Genomic DNA, 11,571 nt, shown 5'->3' on the forward strand with positions numbered 1-11,571 from the left:
AGTGCTAGAATCAGAGTTGTTATTGGCGTCTCCCTGGGGTTGCAGATTAAGAAGCCATGGAGTCGGAGGGGCTGCAGGTGGGGGTGGTGGAATATAGGGAGGCAGTGGGGCTGGGATCTCTAATTCTCGGTTTTTCTTGTGCCTCCCATCCCCTCCTTTTTCTTTTAGAGGATATAAATTGGCTTGAGTTTCCGAGCTGATCCACAAATGTGCATATTCACTTTCTTCCAAACTAAAAGGTTCTTTTGAGTTTACATAAATATTTAGGGCCTGGCAAACCCAATCTTCAAAGGACCCAAATACGGGCCAGTAATGGTGGTCTCCTCAAATCTGTTTACCACCCCAAACTTCAACACAATAATGTATCACTTTTACTTTATTCCTTCCCCGCCTAAAAGGGAAATCCTCCCAATTTTTAATCATTAATCCCGGGGTAACCTAACATCTGTCGTTACCCCGCCCATGGGACCAGAAGGCTTACTCTTCTTCTGTCCCATCTTCTGGAGCGCCTTCACACACACGCGCACTAATCGCTTCCCCCTTTTCGTGGCCCAGTCCCTCGCGGGACGTGGGAACCGCACTACCGAGGGGTCCACACTCACTTCGTCCGCAATTGGACGTCTCACGACGACACGCTCCAGGATACCCAACCCCAACCGAACAGATCACCAGCCTATGCTTACTCCTGAGTCTTCGTTTGGTCTTCGTGCACAAAGATTACTAGGGGTTGCCGGATTTATTTGCTTACTGCCGAATTTAGGGTTCGTCGGTGAAGGATTTGAATGAAAGTAATCCTAGCGAAGGCCGCTGAAATCAGCGGGGCGCCCCCTCCGAAGGTCTTTCAATCAGATTGCCTTCATCCGAGTCACGGCACCAAATTTGTTATAAATTGCCCCCTTAATTAATTTTCAGAGAGCATTGCATTAATAATAGAAAGGAATTTATTGAGTAAGCAACAGCAAGCAAAACAGTGCTGGGCGGCCGGGGAGTCTCGGCTCCGCCAACGGTGCACACCTCACCCCCACCAGGGTCCCTTTTTATATCTTGGTAATTCCGGGATTACGCAGCACATCCTGGTATATTCTGCGACTGCGCTCACTGTTGCTAGGGGGTCGTCTCTGTCCCTCTGGTGGTCGTGAAGATGAAGGCCGTAGTCTTCCTCCGCATTGTGGTTCAACTTCTTTTTTTATTTGGTCATGTTGGCCCAGCATGAGACAGGAAGGCAGGATGTTGATACACTAGTTTAGCGACTTATCAGGAGATGGTTACATGAGCTTTGCAGCAGTGTCTTTGAACAAAAGAGGCAACTGAGATGCAGAAGGAGAGAAGGGGAGGGGATTCTCTTTTTTGTTACATTAAGCAAAAGAATTTTCATAGTGTCTAGCCAAGTATTATACATCTCCTTACTTCAGCAGGGAGTTTTCACAACTCCCGTTCCTCAAACAGAACTCCTTTTTTTTATAATACAAAAGACAATGAACAAACATTTATTGTGTATTACACACAATACACCCGAATCTCAGCTCTGTCCTCCGCAGGGTCAGTGCCCACGCCCAAGCGCGATGCTGATGGCACCCGAACATTTGCTGTAGCAGGCAGCAGAGCCAGCAGCTCAGGGGAGCAAGTTTTAAAACCAAGAGGCACTTAAACAACCCTTCATCGACCCCGTGACTGCGGCAGAGTCCCGACTGCTCGCCCCGGAGTCCTCACACCAGCAAAAAGCACCAACCAAAGCCTGGGGGAACTTTGGTACAGCACAAGAGAAGGGAGTGGGGGTAGCGGAGCCGCATGGCAGAGCTGCTGCTTTTCACCATTTGATCCTCCCTGATAATTGAAAGTAAGACTGGGTGGGCTGACCCCCACCCCCACTCCTGGCAGCAAGTTTGGTCCACAACACACCGAAATAACGATTCTGCTCCCTCCCACCCCTACAGCTTCATCATCTGACACGGGTACAGTCAAAACAATGGCATACACGAGTAAAAGTCAAGAGTTGACATAGTAACTCCAGGATTTGGCTATCAACTGTCCGAGAAATCAGAACACCGAAGCTTCACAATGTGCGCAACATCGAGTTGTGCCAAGGGCGGAGGAAGGAAGAAGCTTTACGTTTAAGCCTTCAGAGCATCGCTCCATCAGAAGATCGATTTGCAGCCACCATGGCGTGCCAATGGAGATCTTTCTGTGCCAAAAGAAGTGCTTTGTCCTCTCGATATCGAAGGTAACCACCTATAGTTACAGAACGGATGCACAAGACCTTAACTCTGACCAGCAGGGAAATTTACGACAACTGAGTGCAGATCCTGCCAATTTCTACCACTTCGGACTGTGCTTTAAGTCTCATTGCAAAGCCTCAGTTAGAAAAAGGATCACCTCGGGGTATCCAACAAGAAGAACAGTTTTAATTTATTATTATTTTTTTTGATTATACCCTAGGACTACGCAGTTCAACTGTCAATCATCTCGGAGAGTTCAAGGAGGAGGTCATCCTCGTCCTTCCCTGGGTCTAAGTCGATTTCGGCTTCCAGTCTGCCTCCTGAGATTTCCCAAAGTAGCTTCTCAAAATCTTCATCCGCAGATAAGGGCGCGTTCCCTGTGGAACTCAGCCGGCGTGTCCGTGCCTCTTCTAGCTGGGAAGAAGCTGAGGTCGAGGTCTCGAGATCCATCTCCATCTGCTCCTCAAATCTTTCTGGGCTTCCAAGACGCACTTCAGGTCTTGGGAGAGCAAGAAAGAACAATCAGGATATGCCATTTCTTAACGGGAAATCCCTTTCCTGCAAACCGGCTCTTAAAACTGTAGGCAAGCCCTCCTACGCTTCAATCTTACACAGGGATTGTTATCAATCAACCCAGGGCTACATTTAGAGCCCGATGCGTTACCAGGTACATTTTTCAGTCTGGGGGTTTATCTGTGAAGCCAGGGCACCTGGAGTTGAGGTGGCATTCTTGAGGACCAAAAGGCAGAGGACACTACTCATCATCTATCACCTCACGAGGAAGTAGAACTTCACCTCATCCTCGTTCAGGTATTCAGACAGCCCAAGAAGTCACCGGAAAGCTGTGCTGACTTGTAGCATTTCAAGAAGGCCTAATTAAGCAATCCTGCTAGCTGCTAGAAAGTGGTTTCAGGTGACTTATTCCTTTGATGGATTTTGGCTTTAATTATCTCAGAACCCTCATTTTTTCCCACATGTGACAGAACTTATGTTTCCCTGGGGATATACACTGATTAAGAAAAAGAACAAGTTGGGGTTGTCACCTGTTTGGGGGATTTTCTTCAAGTCTGATGGCTGGGACGTGCTCCGGCACGTCTGAAACACCCTAGAAAGCAGCAAAACAGTATTTATGACACATGGGTAAAAGATTCCTTAATAGCTTTTTCCTCCACACTGCTTCTCCTCTGGCATTGCGGAGCCGTGGCCAAAATACAAAACCAAGGTGCTCCTGAAGAAAGTTCACATTCACCTGGAGGTTACTCATGATCTTGTGTCTTTTAAGAACATGGCATTAATGGACAAAATCCCTCACACCAGAGAAATCACAGCATCAGAGTACCGGTTAAAGAGTGCCATTCATCTCATAAATACAGAAGGGTTCTACAAGCATCCTGGAGACAGCTACTGGATTTCAAAGGAAACAGAAGGCCTGCAGAACGTTTGAGTTTTCCACCTTTTCTCCTAGAGGAGGGTAGAAATTTAACAAGGGATCCATCTCTGCATTAGCCCCTGGCCTTACCATGGCTGCTTTTCTGGCTGGAGGTCCCATCATGTCAGCATCAAAGGCAGTCTGTAGTTCCACAGCTGCTATGGCAGAGGGATAACTCCCAGGTGCCTTACGTTTCAGTGCCTTCTTCTTGGGGAAAGTGACTTTCCCACGCGAAGGCTTCGCAGATGTCATAAACTTGGCTAGAGTAAAAGGAAGAGAGAACTGATACAGTCTTGCTCTGCCTCAGGAAAAATCCAGGTTCTCTTACTCATTTCCACAGTCCTTCTACACAGTTAAATGCATTTGGCCAGCAGAATTACACTGCCATTGCCTGGATTCTCAGGAATCTTTTCCACATAGTAAACTCTGTCTACCAACAATCCATACAAAGGAACAAAGAAACCAAAGAGCTACAGTAAATAATAACCCAGGACAAGGGAAACCTCCGACACATAGCAATCCTAAGTGCAAGCTAGGTTCACAAATATAGACAGCTTTTATATTTAAAGTCCTGCTCCCTCTAGGAAAGGAAAAAGCAGCAGTTATAGTAGGACAAGAGTGTATGCAACTGTTGTACCAGCTTCCTCTCCCTTGCAGTGATGTCCCACAGTTAAGTTGTTCTACAAAGTCCACATGTGTAGTGTCATTTTCTAGTCTCCCGTTCCTTACCTGACATCTGGCTGGCAGGAAAAGAAACAAACTAAGAAAAAGAAAGTACACCCTTCGCTTCGTAGCATTGCGTGGCAAAATGCACCCAGCCAGAGTTACAGCATGAGAATTGTCATCTTCTGTCTGTATTTCAGAAGACAACGTAATTAACTCTTAACCTTCAACACTTACTTTTAGCTTCCTGGCCCTGAAATTGAGCTGCCACTTTCCCTGCTGGTTCAGTATTAAAGAAGCCAGCAGTAGATTTGACAGCAGCTTCCTCCTTCCGAAGCTTCTCTTGTTGTTCTCTCTGTTGCCACTTCTCCCACTGTCTCTCTTCAAAGCTCTTCTCTGGACATTTACGAGTTCCACTCTGCTGAGTGGGCTAGAAGGAAAGAAAAGTAGTGCATGAATAGGACAAAAAAAAAAAATCCGTGGAGATTTCATTAAGAAAATCTGATCAGCAATCCCTCCAAAATGGTCTTGATGTGGAACAGCATATTAATATTGTTCAGGTTACTCTGTTGTTTTTTTTTTTTTTTTTTTTTTCCATAAAATTCTGCCTGTAACAAGAGCCATGCTTTACTATGGACACAGTCCCACATATCTGCAATATCCACTATGGCAAGCTTCTTTAAACAGCTAGGGTGTTCTGCTGTACATCTATTTATCACATTCTTTTTAAGCAGCAGAAAGTCATACAAGTTCCCCTATACAGTATCCACTGACAGATTGACTTCCTTGAACACAGAACTCTGGCCTTCTGTATTAAATCCTTCATGTCTGACAGATCAAGTCAGTAAGAACAAAAAGAATTCCCTCCACGTTAACTGTGTAGATTTCAGCTGGTGCTAACAGGGTTTCTTTGTTGCTGTGGTATAAACAGACTGATTCCAAGTTTGAGGATTACAGAGTTGTCTGGAAATGCTGCTGGCGATAGGATTTAGACTGCACTGCAGCTCCTACCAGCTGCTGAAAGGTAAGAACACACTCGAGGGTGGCACACGGTGAGTAACAAAACTTGTCAGAATTATCAGAAATTGTACGAATGTATGTGTGTCTTCACAGAGGACTCACCTGTACATCAGGTCCAGAGGAAAGTTTAGGAAAAGGCCGGTTCAATTCCACTGCCTTCTTTTCTTCTTTTTCAGGTGCTTTAAAAGAAGACAAAAAAAAGTGTTGTCAACGGCAGAAATAAAGAAAGCTGAGTACTTGTTTCCTTTGTGCATTTATTTCCTTGTGTCCCGTGAGAGAGAGAGAGAGAGAAAGGCTACAATGTGCAAGCCATTCAGCATTTATCCATGAAGCAGATCCTGAGCAAACTGAACTTGCTCAATATGGGAAGCACCTCACTGGGGCAGGCATTAAAGCATCTTATTACCTGTTAGTTTTGTGCTCCATAAAGATTTCTGCTCTGCTGGGGCAGGTCCAGGTTGTGCTGAGGGAGCTGGCACATTTCCTTCACTCCACTGCATCCGCAGAGCTTTCTCACGCTTTATTTCTTCCAAGGTTTTAACACGCACTTCTCCTTCTGGCTTGACTTTTCCTGCTGGCTCCTTCGCCTGCCCTTTGCTGGGCCCGGACAGAGCGAGCTGCTTCTTGGACTCACCCTGAATTTTGCTCTTGCTATTGGATTCTCCTGCTTTTTTCTTCTCTTCTACCAAGCGATTGTTCTTTTTTTTAAGACAAGGCTTCAGAGAAAGTTTTGATGTGACCTGCACGAGCAGCTCTTGCCCCTGCGCTGGAATCTTCAGTTTTACCATGCCCTTCAGCCTCGGCTTTGGCTTGAGTTTCGCGTCTCTGAAGAGCTTTCTCGCAACGGATTTCCTCCAGTGTTTTCACATGGATCTCTCCCATCGGCTTAGCAGCCTTCCCTGTCATCATCAAGAAATGAGGAGAAGCACCAACATTTAAAGAGAGTCCAGCAATATTTTAAGTCTCCAAAATTTGTCAGAGCACTAAGGAAAAACTCATCTTGAGCGTTCCCAATAATGCATCTTAGAACAATATCCTGCATTTCAAATTCCTGCTCCTGGCACTGGTTCTATTCTAATTGTACGTAACGGTTCACAGAAGCAGCTAAAAACCTTGACAAGGCACAAGTAGAAAATAAACACACACCTAGAGCCAGAGTTCTGATAGTGGCTGTCAGAAGAGCTTCAGCACTCAAGCAAGAGGCGTCAGTTCTTTGTTTTCGTTTAAATTAGTTTGTAGGGATGTATGAAAGCAGTCCAAGTTCATGGAAAGGAAGGAGGAGAAAGCATATTTAATATCTAGCTGTTACCTCTCTCAGTACTGGTCTGTTTAGGAGGTAATCCCAGCCTGTCCTTCAGAGACTTGGGAACTTGAACTGCAAAACAGAAAAAGAACGAATTAGGGAGGCTGCATAATGTCAACTTCAGGTTCACATTCCAAAACAAGACGGGAAAGGTAACTTTGAATCCCAGTGATTACGACCTCAGCCAACATGCAAAAAGAAACATCACTGGAAAAGGACAAACAGAAAGACTAAATACAAAACCCAGGAATCCAATGCAGATGCCCGTTTAGTACCTGTCTCTCTCTTGGGTGCTTTGTCAGCATTTCCCAGAGCCTCTACCTTCTTCCCCAGCCTTTCAGCAAGGCTGCGCTTCACTGGAAGGCTGCTTACATCATCTTCAGAGAAAACAAGGAATATTGTAAGAACTTTTTTTGTAAGAATATTATCCTGTTAGCCCATGTCCAACAAACCCTAGTCAGACACTCTTTTGACAGCTAAACCACATAAACTCATATTTTAACTATAATTAACATAGAAAAAAAATATTAATAGTCTCAGCGTTGCTTCAAATTCCAGCTGAGATAGTAGAGAGTGAATCTGAGTCTGCTTGACAGCTATACTTTGTGCAAAACAAAGCTGCATAAGCAAGCAGAATATTCTTACGTACAAATGCTGAGAAATATTCCTTTCTAAGGTGAATGTCTACGAGTAAAAGTACTTCCACACTTTTTTCCCTTTAAAAGGCATTTGCACAGCTCTAAACAATTTATACACAAACTCCTGTCATACTGTGTCCACACCTGCCACTGTCAGCCTCTTTAATGCTTCAGAAATTGCTTCTTATATAGCACTGTCTTCTACAGCTCGCTCTTCTCATTACTCTTCTGTTTTTCAGTTACCCCCCTATTGGCATACTGACACTTTTTTTTTTCTCCTGCCACTGCACTTAACCTGAGCACCAAATCTTTCCAGTACAACCAGGGACTTTAAGCATAAAAGCACGTTTTGAACAGAAGGCAGCACCAGAAGGCTAACATGGGTGAATTGTTTTAACTATTGCTTAACCCTCCAGTTTAGGAGTAATGAAATCAAAACAAAAGCATTCATTATTACCTTTCTTGGAAGACAGTGTCACAGTTCTCACCACTGTCCGGACATTTTCCTTTTCTGGAGCAGGAAAAATCATAGAATCAACGGGACGAAGAGAAGATCTTGAAGAACCTTCTGTTCAGAACAACCAAACCATAAGGAAGTTTACCCAACATAAAAAACTATCACAAAGAACAAAAAACTTTAAATTATTTGTTACTGTCAAAAATACAGCAAGCAGAGCATGTAAAGAAGAGAGGTGACTAATTTGCCTCTGGTTGCCCTTTGAACTCCCATTTAGAATACCAGCTGGCTGAGAATCAGGTTGCTTTATTCCCCCAGCTAAGAATGGAAGTCTATCCCTCAACCAGCTCCCAGTCACCATCACCCGCCGTGAACAGGATAAGAAAGTAGGGAATATTAACTCAGCACCGTGTCTCTTATTTTTTTCCTTCATCTTCTGCCATTTGATTTCCTCAAGTGTTTTTATTCCAAAATTCAGATTGCCCTCTGAAAACAGGAAACGGTTCATGAGACAGGCTTAGAGGCAGTCACTGAGGACCACAGGTCCTCAGGCTTCTTAGCGCTCAGAAACTTTCTGAAGTATTTCGAATAAAGCCTGTCAACACTCCTCACAAGTGAAAGAGCCATAGAACCAATGGCATTTTGCCCCTCCTTTCATCCTTCAGGGTTCAAAATGTAGTTTGAATTTTAATCCATTTACACGATATTAGATCCCTCTATCGTTAGATATGGCTTATCAACAGTGGTTGCAAGGCTGCACGTGCAGCCATTTAAACTCCATGCTGTGGCCCTGTTTTGTTCTCCAAAAGTAAAGAAAAGGAGTTCACCTTTCTGACCCAATGGGCACATGATGGTATTAATGGCAGAAATGAGATTATGGAAATAACCGACTCCATTCAGCACCCCTACATTTTGTTGTGTTTTTACACCACACTGCTTTTGAGTTAACTGTCAAGTTCTTCTGATTTATCCTACTAAGGTGCTGGCATACCTTGTTTAGTAGTAGTAGAACTGCCTTTCCGAGTGGAAATCACCCGTAATCCATTTTTGCCTTCCGCAGCTGGATGCTGGACGGGAGTTTTAGTTTCTTCTCCTTCCTCAGAAAGTTGGTCTGAAGGGGAAAAATCGATTCAGTTGTGCATAGACCAGATTGGTCATGATTACGTAGCTCATGCAGTGACACTTCAGCCCATGGTTCATATAAAAAACTTTGTTGCTGCTTTGTTTGTATTTTTTTTGTTTGTTTGTTTTTTAAACAGCTACACTGACCTGATGAACTCCTAAGTAGAATACACTAGGACAAAACATCTAGGACTCTAGATTCTCTCTGCAGCTTTAACTACTACGCAACACATTGCTCTTCAGACAGAAAAAAGAAATTTCCTTCCTAGTTTCACATAGAACTTTACACAAAAGACCAGCTAAAGCCAGGAGTGGTTCTAAGCTTTCCTCCAACGTTTCAGGTTCTGTCCGCCGACTGCCAGACAAAGCCACCAGTGACCTGGCCAGACTGCCTGCCCTATCGCTAGTCAGACCTCAGGTCATCTGTGATTTATACATTCATTTACAGCACAGATTCCTTCAAGAGCCAAAGATTTACACAATCATTTACAGCACAAATTCCTTCCAAGAACCAAAACATGCTCACCATCATCATCTTCATCATCATCTGCAGCATTGATTACAACTGGAGGCTGTGTAGGGCTTGGGACATTTTCAGAGTTTTCCACTTTCCCCACCCTCTTAGCTGTGGAGAGGGATTTGACTGGACAGAAAGTTTGTTTTGCTGCAGTGACATCTGAGCCACTTTCAAATCATCGTCCGCGGACTCAGGCGGACTTGGCAGTGTAGCTAGAGGAAGAGGAGGATCATCGGTAATATGGCAGTTTAAAACTTTGACCACAATGCAGAGAGATGGTAGCAAAGGCAGATAACCCGCACAGACAACGAATTCAGCATCTCCTTTTGCCCATCCCATCACTGCTTACACCGTGAACAACGACTTCCCTTCGAACAACAACACATCTCCCTACCACCCAGCAAAAGAGGAAACAACAGGAAGCAAACTGCAAGGCAAACATCACACAAAGCAAAGAGAAGCTAAGCACGAAAGCAGAAAACAAACACCAGCAGTACACTCGGTGCAGTACACCTATGACTGCAGACCTTTTCCTGCACTCACAAATCAACAGTTACCTGATGCCCCCTACAGGATTGGCACCCACTAAGTACTACTCAAAATTAATTCTTCAGCGCTTAAAGAAAAAGGACCTAAACTCACTCTTGCTTGGTGGTAAGAATTGTCCATCGATGTAACGTCCCTTTGCATGATGAAAAGCACAGTTGGCTTTCTGACAGCCTCCCGGCTGGTTCTCCCAGTAGCAAGGAATCTCACTGCGCTTTTTCTGAAGACAGAAAGAAAGAAAAGCTCGTGATAACATGCACCTGAGGCTTGCAAAGAGATGCACAGCTCCAGATCGTGACAGCTGTCACAACACAGTGCTGAAACATCATTCCAAAGGTCAGTTTCTCAGTTAAGTGTAGTATTTCTGGGCATATTCACAAAGTTTGCATAAGCTGTAACCCCTATGCACATTTAGATTGGTCATCATTCAGTTTGAGAAGACAGGCACTCTCAGACATCAGTTGAGGGTGGGTTAAACTAATACACCTAGGATTATACTAGGATTATTCAGAGGGAAAAAGAACATCTGAAGTTGCCTAGGTTAACCCTGTCTAGAACTACTTCTTGGAGACTTAGTTCTGCTGCACCTTTAACTTTCCCCACTTCCTACCCCAGGCAGCTACAACAGCGTTATCTGAAGGACTGTGGGTCAGAAGAGACCTGATAGTTCATTATCAAGCCTGCTCCCATGAGGATAGAACAGCCTGTTTATTACCCCCCTGCTCCAGCAGGTTTTAGCAGTCTATTTAACAGCTATTCTGCATCTCTTGAGAAAACTGTCAGCATCTAATAAAAAAAATATATATATATCTTGCTAAGACATACCTAAGGCATTGATTTTATTTCCCTCTGCTTCCTCCCACCCCCCCTCTTGGTAACAGAAACCAGTATGATTTTGAAGCAAACGAATCTATCCTGCAAAAGCACAATCAGTACACCTACGGCACTGAAAAATGCTTTTGTTGATTTCTTTTGAGAACACATCGTTAGGCACTCATGTCAATTTCCATGTGTCTGAATCGGCAGACATTCCTGAAACAACCACCCTCCTGCCACAGCTTGCAGACCGTCTCATTGCCCAGAGCAGCTTCGCAGTGGCGGTAGGCACATTTGTCTCCCTGGAACCAAAAGGAAACCAACAAGGAAAATAGAGTACAGCCTCAAAAATGGCCATGCTGCTGCCTAACGTTGCTACAACTGAATATCTGGTTCTCAAGTTAACCAAAGACCAGTGTGCTTCCTCCTCCTAATCTACTCCTTCCTGAAAAAAAGGGGGAAAAAAAGCAAAGCAAAGGAAAGCCAGCCATACCTTGGTACAGGTAGAATAGAAATAGAAGTAGCAATCGTCTCCTTGTTTAGACATGCCGACGAGTTCTGCTAACAAGCTCGGGTTCTCTCCACAGGGACTTCCTCTGCTCTTGGAGAGAGCTGTCTTCACCCTTGCTTGGGCTGAAAGTCTTCTACTGGCTTGTGATCAGTGAAATCTTCTTTTTAAAAGTAACCCGAAAGAAAGTAACAAGTGAAAAATAATGAGGAACGAACATTTTTCCAGCTTTCTTCAGTTAATCAAATCAAGTTATCAGTCTCTCAAAGAGAGCAAAGCCTTGAAATCAGCTGTTACATGAACTAACTAAATATTAAAGTTCTGTAAAGCTGCCAG

The 11,571-nt window shown here is 44.2% G+C and overlaps 1 protein-coding gene across 1 annotated transcript; it reads right to left on the bottom strand.

Moving 5' to 3' along the window:
• Positions 1-2,447: 2,447 nt before the first annotated feature.
• LOC311220315 (zinc finger CCCH domain-containing protein 11A-like) lies at positions 2,448-11,274 on the bottom strand (the record flags this gene model as incomplete). Its single annotated transcript, XM_084303823.1, is given in 15 exon segments — positions 2,448-2,715; positions 3,260-3,321; positions 3,736-3,905; positions 5,735-6,035; positions 6,037-6,227; positions 6,638-6,703; positions 6,907-7,008; positions 7,727-7,780; positions 8,135-8,212; positions 8,718-8,837; positions 9,375-9,464; positions 9,467-9,577; positions 10,008-10,131; positions 10,910-11,029; positions 11,221-11,274. Coding segments are annotated over 15 exon segments (1,911 nt in total).
• Positions 11,275-11,571: the final 297 nt, after the last annotated feature.

The sequence above is a fragment of the Netta rufina genome, assembly GCF_964035555.1.
Source record: "Netta rufina genome assembly, chromosome: 31".
NCBI lineage: Eukaryota > Metazoa > Chordata > Aves > Anseriformes > Anatidae > Netta > Netta rufina.